The sequence below is a fragment of the Onychomys torridus genome, chromosome 3 (assembly GCF_903995425.1).
Source record: "Onychomys torridus chromosome 3, mOncTor1.1, whole genome shotgun sequence".
Taxonomy (NCBI): Eukaryota; Metazoa; Chordata; class Mammalia; order Rodentia; family Cricetidae; genus Onychomys; species Onychomys torridus.
Window position 1 is genome coordinate 110,260,917 of NC_050445.1, and position 15,833 is coordinate 110,276,749.

Here is a 15,833-nt window from a genome sequence, read left to right on the forward strand (position 1 = left end):
ACACAGTAAGCACAGGGACACAGTAAGATGAGGCAGCATCACACAGCTTTGATCTTCCTCAAGGTCACCTGCTTCTCTCATGCACTAGGAAATATGAGGAAGCATCCCCGACACGCCAGGTCTGGGGCCACAAAGACCCACACCTCTCTCTGTATGCCCAGCAGACTCTGAACATTCCCATGCTCCTCTCCATACTTCTCATCATCTCAAACACAGCATAGAATTTGGAGTCATCACCTGCCCCTATCTCTGTCCCCACAACGGAGCCTTCCATAAGCCCTAAGAACTGTACCATAGACGTCTCTGAATCTAGTCACCCACCCCTCCTGCATCACCTCCTGCTCAGACCCCAGTGAAGGGGAACTGGGACGGAGCTGGACGAGAGCCCACAAGCACCTTACCCTTAACTGCTCTGGCTTGCACTCAGGGTAGTCCTGATCCTGGCCTGTGGAAGAACAGCAGACTATCTCAACCTCCGCTCTCCTACCTACCTCTAGTGATCCAATGTATTTCCGAAATACTTCTCTCATGGAAAAAAAAAACAGATAAAAAATTTAAAAATTAAAAATAAAAGATTCCGAAGGAGGGGGTGCTGGTGAGATGGCTCAGTAGGTAAAGGGGATTTCTGTGCTAGCAGCAACCTGAAGTCAATCCTAGGAAGCCATGTAAAGGTAAGGAGAAAACCAACTCCATAAAGTTCTGACTGTCACTCACATCCCACAGCAAGTGTGCCTTCACATACATCATGTCCCCCCCATAAGAATATTAAATACATTTTTATAAAGAAAAACAGGGGTTGGGGATTTAGCTCAGTGGTAGAGCGCTTGCCTAGCAAGCACAAGGCCCTGGGTTCGGTCCTCAGCTCTGGAAAAGAAAGAAGGAAAACATAGTTTTAGCCAGGCTGTGGTGGCACATGCCTTCTCAGCACACGGGAGGCAGAGGCAGGAGGATCTCTTGAGTTTGAGGCCAGCCTGATCTACAGAGCGAGTTCCAGGTCAGCCAGGGTTGTCTCCAACAACAACCAAATAAAAAAGTACTTTTCTGGGAGCTGGGGAGGTGACTCAGTAGGACAGAGTACTTACTCTACAAGCATGAAGACCAGAGTCTGGACTCCAGCACCCATGTGGCTGGGCATGGTGGCACAAGCACCTGAAAGACCAGCACAGACGGGAAGTGGGAGCAGAGACAGAAAGACCCCTGAGGCCTAACAGCCACCAGCCTAGCTCCAGGTTCAGTGAAGCTGTCTGAAAAAAACAGGGTAGAGCGACAGAGCAGGACACAGCATCCTCTGCTGGCCTCTACACACACACTTGCATACAGCTCACACGGAGTTTGGCAACCTGGAACTGGTGTCTCTTTCCACATCCCACTCTCAGCTGGAGTGGGATACAGATGCTTCATAGTCACCTGAACAGCAGTCCGAAGCCTGCTTTTGAACAGCAAAACCTGAAAATCAATCTAAATGTCCACCTTCACAAATGGGCTACCCACACAGTTAAAGGACTCCATGTTTCAGAAACGAAACTGAGGACATATCTAACACTAGACCAACAGAAACCAGGCTTAAAGATCATCTAGAAGTCCTAGGTATGAGCTTGAACTCAGGAGAGGCCATCTCTCCCACAGCAGTCTCCAGGCCCAGGCTACAAAAGGCAGGCTGACCTGAGTTCCAACTAGCTTTGCTACTAGCCATGCCACTGACTAACCTCCTCAACTTTCTGTTTCTCCAAATGCCAACTGCAGATAGAGAAGTTCGGCTAAGGGAATGAACAATCTGGCACATAACAGACACTATGGTGGCAGTTAGGCCCTAAGAGGCTGGCATCATAAGTCTCAAAGTTTGGCCAGTCCCTGGTGTCCTTGCTTTGACAAACCACAACTCCTTTGGCCTGCCACTGAGGGCCAGATACTATGGCAGCTCAGCACTCAATGAGTCAAAACCTGTTCAATGGACAGTCACTCTGGAAAGCAAGACATGGGCACTAAGGAAACCTAGCTGGCTGGCGCTCCCCACTCCCTAACCCACCACCCCCATGTATACTTTGTCAGAACACTAGGGTTTTGTCATTGACTTCCAACCGTAATGGCAATGGGCCAAAGGAGAAACAGCTACAAACCCTGACACATGGTATCTTTACACCCAAGAAGCTCTAGGCACCTGGAGGTGAAAGCCACTTCCCACACTCCACACTCCCCACTCACCAATGGCCCTTCGGAAGTTCTCCATCAGCACTTCTGTCTTCTTAATCTCAGTTGAGTACACTTCACTACCCACCATCGGGCAGAAAGGGACTTTACTGCCCAGCTCCTGAGCAATAGCCAGAGCCAAGGCTGTCTGTAGAGGATAAGAATGGGAAGACACTTGCTTAGTGTTAGAAATGGGCATTCAGAGACACAGATTATTCACACAGCATCTGCTGGGAACAGCGAAGTCTCACCTTCTATCCTCACCAGGCATGTTTCCACGTGAGGGTCTCTGCACACTCTGCATATCATACACCCAGCCTTGAGCACCATCACACTTAGCAGGTCTCCCCCAGGAAAGCCTGGCTGCAAGTGCTTCACATGAACCTCATATCTAAGCTGATGCTACTGTCTTCCCAACTCTACCACAGAAGGAGTGAGGACTAAACACACAGCCCAGGTGCCACAACCTAGAAACAGGCACATCTGAACCAGCAGCGGTATCTCAGAACAGCTTCTCACCAGAAAGAGCACCATCTTCCTGACTTTTGTCTTTCAGCCTCAAACAGCATCTGGCCTGTCTGCTCAGGCTACTGCAAGGCCTTAGACCACTTTCTGTTTGTACAAATACCACAAACACCAACCAACCTACAGGCCAGAAGAGATCCGCACTGAAGTGTCACTTAATGTCCACTTTATATTAAGTGGCCCACAAGAGATGAAACATTAGACAGAGTCTTCTGACATGAGTTGGTCCTAACAAGTCACATTAGCATGCTCTGTGAAATACAAATGGCTGCTGGTAACCCAGCTACAGGGGGCAGAGGCTAAGTGAGGCCAGACATAGCAGAGATCTGGGCAAATATCAGAAAGGCAAATATCTGAGAGTGACTGAGAGCAAGAGATGCCATGGCCTTTAAAGCTGGTGACCTGAACAGAGAGAATATATGACCTGCCACAGGTGCCTTTTACTCCTTTCAATCCCCTTCAGTGATGGTTTCAAGATAGTAGAATCTGGCAGCAAATTAGCATACAGTAAAGTGGAGAGAAGTAGCCTGGGAGACAGAAACTAGATGGTAGTGCTAACTACCGCCATTCAGAGTAACCTTAACACTGAGCAAATCTAGCAGCCTCATCAGTCAGATGAAAGGTTCAAGTACTAGGTTAGATCACAGGTAGCAAACATGTTGCCTACAAACTGGTTTTATGTGGTTCTCATCACCCTGCGGCAGCAGCTGCCTCCCTACTCAGCCCCAGAGCATCTGGGAACACACCTGCCTCGCCTCAGCCCAAGCACACGCCTGAGTCTGTGAGTCCAGAGCACTGGGAACACACCTGCCTTGCCTCAGCCCAAGCACACGCCTGAGTCTGTGAGTCCAGAGCAGAGCACTGGGAACACACCTGCCTCGCCTCAGCCCAAGCACACGCCTGAGTCTGTGAGTCCAGAGCAGACAACTCTAACACTGCTATTCTAGGAACAAGGGGGAGAGGTCTGGACTGTGACAGGGTACAAAGAGAGGAATGCACTCTGACATGGGACACCCGGTGGAGGCCAGGGGCTTGCTGTGTTCATCTTCTACCTGCCTTTTCCAAGTAGTTCCACAGACCTCAATTCTCCACCCTCGTCTTCAGACTTCAGAGTGTCCTCAGGCAATTCTCTGGCCCCTGGCCTCCTTTGGCCTACTTCAGAAGTGGCCATCTGCACACTTGATTAGACAGGGTAAATGCATGAGAGGAGTGCTCTCTCTGCACTTTCCGGTTGCCTCTGGGTGAAGGGTCCTGCCTAGCCCTCCTATCTACCACTGGAAATATCTCACTGACCTTCCACAGTAAGCTATCAACTTGATGTTCTAGTTTGTATTTGCCTGTTTTGGTTTGGGGTTTTGATTGTCGTTCTTGGTTTTTTGTTTGTTTGTTTTGACAGGAAGACTATGGTAGCAAATGACCATATAGCTAGCTGGCCTAACACTCACTACACTACACAGCTCAGGCTGGCCTGGTTCTCCTGCCTCAACTGCCTGAGTGCTGGGATTGCAGGCATGCATGCAGGTCTTGGTCTGTATACACAAGCACTGGCCACAGCCCATCTTCCCTTGTGCGAGCACGCCATGCCACTGACACCTGGCCCACAAAGAAGCTGCTGCTGAAAAAATGCTCAGCAGGTTTACTTCAATCTCATCTGAATGTCTCCTTTCCTAAAGCCCAAGCACTAGTCCCACCGTCAATGGCGGCGTGAGGTCTTCTTAATGGATCTGCACCAGTACAGTAAGGATGCCCCTGCCTCTCCACACAGCAAAGCAGCCTCACCTTCAGGCAGGCTACAAATCTCTCCTCAGACAGCACGTGCCTCCAAACTCATCACATCAGAAGAAAACTTGCGAAATGAGGCCAAGGGCTGACTCCTTCACATTTCCTGGGAGGAAAGTGGCCAAGTCTCACACAGGGATGAAGGACTCACATGCTAGCAGCACGGTGCCAGCTCCACAAAACACCCAGGGGTCCACAAAGCACTTAGACCTGCAAGAGCATGGACAACTTCTGCCATGCAGGTCTGCGGAGTCTGCAGCTCCTAACAACACACAGCATTAGAATAGAAACCCCCGAATAGAAACAGGACCATAGAAAGGCAGAAAAGATGAGCCACCAGGGCTTCTACCTGGGTACAAGGCATGAACCTTGGTCCTATCCTACCTGCAAGTGGGGAAAAGTTAAAGTCACCTGGCACACTCACACAACTGCACTGCTCTGTGATAATCCAGAAACATACAGGGCAGGGCCCCTCACTAACCTCTCTCAGCAAGCACACAGTCTGAGGGGAACTTCCTAGATTTGCCAAACCCAACTCCACAAGCAAAATGAATAAAATTAAAGAGAAAGAGGGGTTGGAGAGAAGGCTCAGATGGTAAGAGCACTGGCTGTTCTTCCAGAGGTCCTGAGTTCAATTCCCAGCAACCACATGGTGGCTCCCAACCATCTATAATGAGATCCGGCGCCCTCTTCTGGCCTGCAGACAGACTACTGTATGAGTAATTAATAAAAGTTTAGAGAGAGGGAGGGGGGGGGGATTTTTTTCCCTAAACAAGGCACAGAGCCACATTCTCCCCCTACACCCCTCCCGAAAAGCCAGATTTTGAAGGGGCAAAAAGACTCATCTTTTAGGGGTTGGGGCCAGAGTCAGATAGGCACCATAGGACAGCCACAAATCTTCAACAAAGCAATTGCTTGGGATGCTTCAAAACAGTGGGTGCTGGGCTGGCTGGCTGGCTCAGGAGGTATAGGCACTGCTGAGGGAGTTTCACAAGCTGAGGTGGGTCCCTGGAGTCCCCAGGATGGAAGAAGAAGACCAACCCCACGAGTTCCCCCTGACCTTCACATGCACACCACGGCAGGCACCAACTACCTCCCTCAAGTAAGTAAGTGTAATTTTTAAATGTCAGCATCATTAAGAGAAAACAAAGCAAAATGGTGGGGACAGTAACTCTTCTAATTGAAAGGAAGGTAAAGAGACACAGGGTTACTGCCTGGCTGTGGCCTCTGACTGCATTCTGAGCATGCACCACTGAAACATACAGAGCAGGTAGTCTGAATTTATAATAAAAGTGAGAAACTGAAGAACTCTCTTTTCTACATGCCATCTTGTATGTGCATACATGTGTGTACATGTGGGTGTGGGTGCAGGTGCACATGTGCGTAAAGGCCAAAGGTTAATCCTGGGTATCATCCTCAATCACTCGATACCTTTCTTTTTTTCTTTTTCTTTTTTTTTTTTTAATGTGTACACATGTATCTGAGTGTAAGCTACGTGCATTCACATGTCCGCAGAGGCCAGGTGAGGGCATCCACCCCTTGGAGTTACAGTAAGGTGCCTAGTATGAGTGTTGGGGACCAAACTCAGGTTCTCTTGGAGGTCAGCAACTGCCTCTACCAATGAGTCTTCTTTCTAGGCCTCTGCCTTAATTTCTGAGACAGGATCTCTCACTGATTCAGCAGGCTGGCTTGGTCCTCTTGTCCCGCCTCCTCAGCACTGGAATCAGAGGCAAGCACCTACCACTCAGACCCTCAGTCTGTATGTCACTGCCTGAGCCATCTCCTCAGCTGCTTACCAGTCGTTTTCATTTCCTTCTCGTTGAAAAAGCAAACCAGAACAAAACAAAAATCAACTGTGTTATCTCTGAAAGCACACTACTGAGCACTGAGGTGCATGCCTGAAATCCCAGCTACTTGAGAGGCTGAGACAAAAGAAGAGAAAATCAAGGCCAGCCTGGGCTATACAAGGAGTTTATGACCATGCAGGGCAAGTGCTGAGACCCTTTCTCAAAAGGGCTCAGTGGCAGAGCACTTGCTAAGAAGCACCAAGTCCTGGGCTCACCCAGCACCACAGAAGCAAAAAGCACAAGAGTGAAGTAATGTGTTAACTGACATGGACGCCCCACACCTTCCTCAAAAGGCTGTGCTCCTCAGACTCCTGAGACTACTCTCTCCCTGCTCCTAATCCTTCTCAGTTAATTATTTGTAATTTATAAAAACTGCAGGAAACTCTAACACAAACTGCACATTAGCCAATCCTGCAGGAGGAGTCAAGTTAGAGGTAAGAGGAGAATACTGTGGTATACAGCAGGGTCCCCTATTTTCAAATAGTTCAGAGATAAAGAAATAGCAAATGTCAAAAAAATGTAATCATCTCTCCAGGTGGAGGCACGGAGAAGTCCACCATACTATTCTTTCAGCCCTACTCCATGCACCTCTCAATGTTAGCTCCACTGACATTGGAGACAGAATAGTTCCTTATTCTGAGGACCGTTACATTCCCTGGAAGATCTTCAGCTCAAGTTGTGACCAATAAGTAAATAATTTCAGAGGTTACCAAATGTCTTCAGGTTGAAAACCCATATTCCAACATTAACTCCACCTAACTAGATCCCAGAAAGAGAACAAAGAACATGGGCAAATGAAAGAGCTGAAAAGATGGTGGCTGAGGATATTCCAGAACAGATAGATCAGAGGCATAAAGATCAGCTAAAAATACAAACATTTCTAAAAAATGTTTAAGAAGCACAATTCACCACCCCCACCCCCACCCAGTCTACAGAGCCAGCGAGTTCCTGGACAGCCAGAGCTACACACAGAGAAATCCTGTCTGGAAAATAAATAAATAAATAAAATAAAGTAAAAATAAAAATTAAAAAAAGAAGTACAATTCATGGCAAGATGGAGAAATAGAAAGCTACCTTGTTATGTGCATAATAGAACAGTAAAGCCAAAGCACCCAGAAGGCAAACCGGAAGCCCTCATGTCAGATGCTAAACAGAAGGAGCAGAGACACAGCACTGAAGAGAACTGAGCACCGTGCCCAGCACCAGCATCTTTCAACACAAGGCCAAGGCCAGGCCTGTAATCCCAGCACTCAGAAGATGAGACAGGAGGACTGCCAGCCGACAACAGCAGAGACATGAATTTTATCTTCAAGTCTGAGGCTGGCTTGGGCTACATGAGACCTTGTCTCAAACAAGAACAAGAGTCTCTTCCACTAACAAACCTACAGAAGGAACTTCCAGCCAGTGTACCTTAGGAAAACTACTGGCCAGAGAGGGAAGGGCCATGCCATAAGAAACCATGGTGAGCAGATGGCACACACTGTGAACAAGCTGATGCTGCCTGTGTAGAGGCCAGTGAGCTCACACTGTGGCGGGTTCCATCTGTTTACCAACAGCTTCCTCTCCGTAAGATATCCATCTAAGACACACTCCTGAAGGGTGTGGTGGGGCATGCCTTTAATCCCAGCACTCACAAAGCAGGAGGTGGACCTCTGTGTTCAGGGCCAGCCTAGTCTATACACTGAGTTCTAGGACAGCCAGGGCTACAGAGTGAAACCCAGTCTCAAAACAAACACACCATCTATTCAACAGTTATGACTTCAGAGTAGAAATTAGTTATTCCCTCACTACTGATTTAAGAACTGTGGGGGGTAAGGTGCAGGAAGGTGTGTGACGTTGTGGAATATTTGTTTACACTGTATAAAGATGTATCACAGCTAGGCAGGAGAGCTAGGCGGGATTTCTCGGGAAAGAGAGGAAGAGGAATCTAGGAACTTGGATTATGAGGAGACACCAAGACATGGAAAGGAAACAGGAGGTGCAAGATGGGAGAGAGGTGACGCCACATGACAGAGCACAGATGAACAGAAATGGGTTGATTTAAGTTATAAGAGCTGGTTAAGACAAGCCTAAGCTAAAGGCCAAGCTTTAATAATTAATATAATGAGCTGGTAGCCAACAAGAACAACAGGAAACCCAACTACAGAAGGAAGAGGCTGTTTTGACACACACAAGCCCAGGTCCCTGCTTTGTGACTGCTTTTTCACAAAGGCCGAGGTCAGACTAGGAACTCTGGTAACTTCCAAGCATCTCATCAGTCAGGCTTGGGGAAGTTCACCTATAATCCTGGCACTTGAGGTAAAGGCAGGAGGATTGGCAGTTCAAGGCCAGCCTGGGCTACATAGTGAGTTTGAGGCCAGGCTGGGCTACATGAGAGACCCTGTCTCACGGTCAGCAAGATGGCTCCAAGGGTAAAAGCACTTGCCCCACGAGCATGACAACCAGAGTTTGGTTCCCAGACAGAGGACAGACTAATTCCTGAAAGATGTCCTCTGACCTCTACACATCCTCTATAACATATGCACTCATGATGGGCAGAGTGAGCACCTTCAAAACAGATGTCACTCTGAGATTTTTATGATACTCAGATCAACAGAAAAGTATTTCTTAACAAGGCAAAGGAGACTTGAAAGAGACAAAAGGAACAATGTGACCCTCTGAGGATTTCACTCTCTGCTGGAGGTAGGCCAGGGTAATTTTAATTTTAAAACACAGATTTTATATGCTAAATTGTATTACTGCACATTGGTTTTTAAAACATTCATATAACCAGTCTAGCTAGACAGAGACTAGTTAAGACATGAATTCAATTGGGCTTAAACATCAATACCATTCTCTTGGGTAGCTTAAAAAAAGAGAGAAAATGAATGATTACCTTGCCAGTTCCAGGAGGCCCTGCCAACAAGACAGCTCTTCCAGCCATTTTCTTGCTTTTGATTAATTCTACTATGACGCCACATGCCTGCACACAATGGAAAGAAATAATCAGTCAATATTAAAATGCCTCATGGTGGAAACAATTCAGTTCTCAGTCCACACAGCTCACATACTCTTTCAACACTGAGTGTCAGCAGCTGCCACAACGCTGCTGTGGAGTGCAGTGGAGCAGTGGAGGCGAGGCAGCCAAGCCATGTGCTTCAGCTACGGAGAGAAAAGGGTGATGAGGGTACGTGGTTATGGGGAGCTGAGGGCCTTTCTCATAACACTGTATGTAACATTTGAAGCCGTGGGCAGAAATCTACATTCCAGGTAAAAACTGAAAACTCAAAGTATCCACAGCAGAAGCTCGTCATGACTACAGGACAGCAGGCTGTAGCAGCTAAAGTATGGTGACGAGAATGGGAAATGGAGGCTGAGGCAGCAGGGATCAGCACAGACCTGGAACTTAAAAGTTCAAAGGCAGCAGGGATGTGGATTCCAGGCCCGTTTGGCTACAGCAACACTATCTAAACAAAAAAGGCATTCTATGAATCCATCCAATAAAAGAACTGGTTGGGGATTTAGCTCAGTGGTAGAGTGCTAGGGGTTCGATCCTCAGCTCCAAAAAAAAAAAAAAGAACTGGGAAGGTGGTGAGATGGCTCAGTGGGTAAAAAGCTCTTGTAGTGCAAGCCTGGAGAGTCGAGTTCAATCCCTGGATCCATCCCACAGTTCAAGGAGAGAACCTCTGACCTTCACCAAAGCACTGTAGCAGGCATGTGACCACACTGCATGTGCACGCACCCACAAATTAACAAATGAAAAAGAAATACCATCTAATATTCAAAGAATAGAAACTGCTGGTATGAACGGTCTGCAGAGGCAGATCTACGGGCAGAGTGTGAAGTCACATACACCAGTTTATATGCTGGCTCTTTCATGTGCCAGCTGAGTGCCCTTAGACTTATTTTACCTACAACCTCTGTGAATCATGATTATTCATTTGAATGCAAGTGTTCAAAATAACTTCTGGGGCACACAAAAAAGAGCTTAGAGATAAAGTGTGCTGACATCTGCAGTTTGCTCTGAAATGTGACAGCAGATTATACATGAACAGGTATACTACAAAGCATCACTGTAGGATGGTAACTGTAGAATTTAGGCACACTAGTTTTTATTGTGCAAACATTTCAGCTTTTTGTATGCCTAGAAAGCATCATACCAAAATGAGGGTTATTAGACAGAAATGAAATATACAATGGGCTCAAAGTCGTCTGATAAACAGAAAGCATTCAGCTACCGTGACCTGCGTACAAGAAAAGGTACAAGTGAGCCGGGCGGTGGTGGTGCACACCTTTAATCCCAGCACTTGGGAGGCAGAGTCAGGCAGATCCCTGTGAGTTCAAGGCCAGCCTGGTCTACGGAGCAAGTTCCAGGACAAAGCTATAAAGAGAAATCCTGTCTCAAAAAAAAAAAAAAAAGTGCAAGTGAACTAGGGTCAAATGCTTCCCTTTGGGAGAGATGGCACTCCAAGCAGAAACCAGTCTGCCCTGCCACCTTGTTTGCAAGAGGCTGAGAAAGCATTCTTCACCAAATGTAAAGATCAAGTTTTTGAAGCTACTGAGCCTCTGTAGAAACCAGAGTGGAGAGGGCTGAGGAAATGGGAAGAATAGTGATTTGGGGTGGAGAATGGGGGAAATATCAGCTTTATTACTGCTGAACTGACAGGTGGGAAGGTGGCCTGCCTTCTTCCACCTCCGATTTCTTCGCGTGCAAAACAGAAAAGATCGAAACACCTGGCATGGCTGCCAAAGATTTTAAGTAGACTGAACTGGAATTAATAAATAATGCTTGGATGGGGTATAGGCCAGACTGTCCTTCCCCATCAGTCTACTTCCCAGGTCAGCTCCCAGGCCCAAAGAAACTGCATCAACTCTGAAAACTTAGTAAGCCTTCCACTGTGTTTCCGGTGAGACCTAACTTGCGTGCCCTGACCTGCAAAGGATGCAATCTTTGCTTGCTAATGTGATCCCCGCTTCTCCTACTGATCCTAGTAGATCCGGCTCCGGCCACACACGCCCCGCGCACAGGCCCCACGCCCACCTCTCTCGCGTTCTCCTGGCCCACGAGCCCTGAAGCCGCCTGCTTGGCCAGGCCGCTCTCGTCCAGCCCCAGCCCCTTCACGTGGCTGTGGGAGGCGATGCGCTGCGTCTTCGTGGTGCTCTTCACTTCCTCAATCTTCATTTTGACGAGCGTCTGGAGACACAACTGGCGTGAAGAGGTAGGAACTGCGGCAAGCCCGGTGCCCGGGTTACCACGCGGCCGTTACTAGGCCGCTCTCTGGGACCCGCCCTTATTAGCGCGCCATTGGTAGAAGAGAGAAGGCTTCGGTTTCTATTGGCTGCAAGTTACGCCCGTCGCTGGCTGCGGGTGAGTTCCGCCCACCAACTTCCGTTTGTGTCACAGATTGGATTCCCCCAGGGCAGGCATTTCCTTCCTTGGTTATCTTCGATGGGGAACCACTAAATAGTTTAAAGCACTTTTAATGTCAGTGGCAGTTTTTTTGTTTGCTTGTTTTTATAAACGCCACTTTTAATGTTTTTTTTTCTTTAGACTAAAATGTCTGTGCCAGGGTGACTCACTGACAACTGTTAGACTTTCCCGGGTGTCTGGCTGCCTGAGAGAACTTTAAGCAAAGCAGCTGCCCAAACTTACCCCAAGCCAATCGGAGTAGACACCCCAAGGATGCCCTGAGGAAGCTGATCAGCCATCCACTTTCATTTTTACCAGGATAAAATAGATCCAGAAGGCACTCTTCCAGCCAGCACTTTTTCAAACAATGCATGCCATTATTTTGGTCATCACATACCTAATGAACTCTTTTTTTTTTTTTTAAATGACTTTAATGTAGCCTTGGTTGGCCTAAAGCTCAGAGACCCACCTGCCTCTGCCTCCTGAGTGCTAAGATTAAAGGTGTTGCCACCATTCTCTTATCAGCCATTTTCACCAGACTGCAGTGGGTACAGTTCTCCAGGAAAAAAAAAAGAAAAAAAAAAAAAAAAAAGAAAGCCTATGATTGGTGAAAAGATGGTCCTTCATTTGAATTAGCAACCGTTATTGGTGCAAATACTGTAGTTCGGTTTCCTGAACCACTATGCCATAGCGTAAATTTAATCTTTCATTTGCATGAAGGCTGTCCTAAGGTCAGCAAACACTCTTGTTTACCCTCCTCTACAGCATTCTGGCTATCGAAGCAGGTGTCCCTCACTTTTCAAGTTGCCTAGGAGATACCTTCCCGTGCTTCAATGTGCAATATATTGCAAAAATAGGCCCACTATAAGACTTCTTTTGCCAGGCAGTGGTGGTGGCACACACCTTTAATCCCAGCACTTGGGAGGCAGAGGCAGGTGGATCTCTGTGAGTTTGAGGCCAGCCTGGTCTACTCAGCGAGATCTAGGACAGGCACCAAAACTACCCAGAGAAACCCTGTCTCGAAACAAACAAGACTTCTCTTGAGTGGTCTTTCCACCTATATTAACAGTATTGTGGGCTGAGCTGGTAATATGAAGAAGACAAGATAAGGGGCTGTAGCAGTGAAGATGGTGATGAAAAGGCAGCTGGAGAGTTCCAGAATAACGGAGCAGAAATGACAAGTGACAAGCATCAGAGAAACCAAAGGCAGAGCTTGCTAGGCAAGTTCTCGGGAGCTCCAAGTCTTTTTATTATTTTATGTGTGGGGGTGTTCTGTCTGCATTTGTGAATGTACATCACACACATGCAGTGCCTAAGGAGGTCAGAAGAAGGCATCAAATCCCATGGAACTGAAGGTACAGATGGTTGCGAGCCACCATATGGGTGCTGGGAATTGAATTTGGGTCCTCTGGAAGAGCAGCCAGTGCTCTTCACTGCTGACCCATCTCTCCAGCCCAGGGAGCTTCAAGTCTTAAGGTCAAACTTTCTAATATCAGACACTGTAGGAGTTGAGGGTCCCAGCACTTGACCATTCAGAAGCTATAATACTAGCAGACATTGCTTGCGGCTAGAAGCTGTGTATAACTATAGTTGCTATGTACAGAGGCCACAAGCAGTTAAAGCCAAGAGCAATAAGCTGCCAATCTGAGCACCTGAAGCTGCAAACCTCTGGCTTCTAAAGCCTGGAACAACAGGCCCCCTGGCTCTCAGAGCTGAAGCTGCAACCTCCGGCTTTGCCAGTCCAGCCCCTGGGCCATGGCACTCAAGAGTTCGGGACTGCCAGCACAGAAGAACTTCTCACATACCCAGGATTTCTATCTGAGCAGAGTAGAAACACTCAGCCATCTTATTGATTATGTCACGGTCACTTTCCAGCACCAGAAAACAAACTTTAGGTTAAAGAAATTCATCGAGCAGCCCAAGAACACACAACAGATAAACAGCATTGGAACTCTGGGGGAAGACTTAAAGCTTGAAATCCTCCATCATATTTAGCCCATCCCACAGCTCAAGTGAGACAATAAACCAGAAAATATGTTCCGTCAGCTTCCATAGTGATGTCGTTTACCTTCATAATTGTACTTCCATCCACCCAACAAGTAATTGTTAGCACGTGTATAAATAGACACTATTGTGCACTCAAATACAGGCAGGAAATGGCCTTGATGAGCCTACAAGGAGTTGGAAAACATGCAACAAATGTGTGGGAACAAATTCCCTAGTCTAGTGGCATGCCAACCCAAGGTAGGCACCTGGAGTACCCTGCAGAGCCCAGAATGGTGTCGGTAAGGTGATGGTGCCTGTGTGAAATCCTGACTGACAGCTGTGACTCCCTCAGAAGTAAATGATACAGCAGCATCTTACAGATGAGTAAACTGAGGTAAGCCTTGACCGGAGTGTGTGGACAGGGAGGCCAGAGAGATTGCTCAACTGTTAAGAGCACTGGCTACTCTTGCAGAGTACCCAGGTTCAGTTCCCAATGCTCATAGCAGCCTGTAATTCCAGCTCCAGGGATCCAACACTGTCCTGGATAGTTTATTGTCAACTTGCCACAAGTTAAGAGTTACTTGGGAAGAGGGAACCTCAATTGAGAAGTTGCCTTGTAGTGATATATTGTGCACTCCAATAAAACTTATCTGGGGATCAGAGGACAGAGTCAGCCACTAGATTAGACATAAAGGCCGGACAGTGATAGCACACACCCTTAATCCTATCACTCGGGAGGCAGAGATCCATGTGGATCTCTGAGTTCAAGGCCACACTGGGAACAGAGCCAGGTGTGGTGGTACACGCCTTTAATCCCAGCACTGGAGATCTCATGCCTTTGCAAACAAGTATTTGGGAAGCACACACACCTTTAATCCCAGCACTAGGAAGGAAGGAAGATGGCAGGGCCCAGAAAGGGATATAAGGTATGAGTAAACAGGAAGTCTTGCTCTTTAGACTGAGGATTTTGTAGAAGTAAGAACTACTGGCTGGCTTGTTCTGCTTCTCTGATCTTTCAGCTTTCACCCCAATATCTGGCTCTGGGTTTTCTATTAATAAGGCCTTTTAAGATTCATGTTACATTGCCTCTGTAAGATTTGCCTGTAGGCAAGATTGTAGTGCATTTTCTTAATTAATTGTTGATATGGGAGAGCCCAGCCTATTGTGCTATCCCTTTGGCTTGTGATCCTGGAATATGTATGAAAGCAGGCCAGGCAAGCCTTCAAGAGCAAGCCAGTAAGCAGCTTCCTCTATGGCCTCTGCTTCAGTTCCTGCCTCCAAGGTTTTGTCCTGCTTGAGTTCCTGCTCTGACTTCCTTCAATGATGGACTGTGATGTGAAATATAAGCTGAAATAAGTCTTTTCTCCCCAAGTTGCTTTTATCGTAGTGTTTTTATCACAACAATAGAAACCCTAACTAGGACAAACACCCTCTGCTGAGCTCTTTGATCTTTCCAGGTACCAGAAACAAATGTGGTACGTATGTATACATGTAGGCAAAATCCTCATACACATACAATTAAATAAATCTAAAAGAAAAAAATTAATTGCATGTATATCTGTGTTTCCCTGCTTATCTGAATGTGCACTAAGTGTGTGCAGGTACCCTTAGATGCCAGAAGAGGGCATTGGAACCCTCTGGACTTAGGTTGTGAGCCACCTGGTGTGGGCAGTGTTAACTGAACCTAGAGCTTCTTTAAGAACTGCAAATTCTCTTAGCCACTGAACTATATCTCCAGCTCAGGTCTTGATAAATTTTCAAATAGTGAAATCAGGCATAAAATTTCCCTGATGACAATGGAATGAAACTTGAAATAAAAAATTGAATAAATGGAAAATTCACTAAGATGTAGAAATATTAAGACTTTTTTTTTCTTTTTTCTTTGCATTTTGAGATGGGGATTTCTGTTAGCCTTGAATTCCCTTAGCAGCAGAGGCTTTTCCTCATACCCCTGGTCTTTGCACCTTGCTTCCCAAATGCTGGAATCACAGATGTGCACCACCACACCAGCAATGATGTTTCCTAGATAATTAACATGGCAAAGAACAGATCACAGGGAATTGAGAAAGCACCCCAAAGCCAGGCACAGGGGTGTGCACCTAAGATCCCAGTACCTGGGA

At 47.0% G+C, this 15,833-nt stretch overlaps 1 protein-coding gene across 1 annotated transcript in view; it reads right to left on the reverse strand.

Moving 5' to 3' along the window:
• The window catches only part of Ruvbl1 (RuvB like AAA ATPase 1), a 36,492-nt gene extending 24,885 nt beyond the window's left edge, over positions 1 to 11,607 (reverse strand). The window contains exons 1-3 of the mRNA XM_036182149.1: positions 11,359 to 11,607; positions 9,214 to 9,300; positions 2,203 to 2,335 (exon numbers count right to left, since the gene is read on the reverse strand). Of these exons, the coding sequence (XP_036038042.1) occupies positions 2,203 to 2,335; positions 9,214 to 9,300; positions 11,359 to 11,499 (361 nt within the window). The 5' untranslated portion in view covers positions 11,500 to 11,607. The remainder of the gene's footprint in view (positions 1 to 2,202; positions 2,336 to 9,213; positions 9,301 to 11,358) is intronic.
• Between the last annotated feature and the right edge of the window lie 4,226 nt (positions 11,608 to 15,833).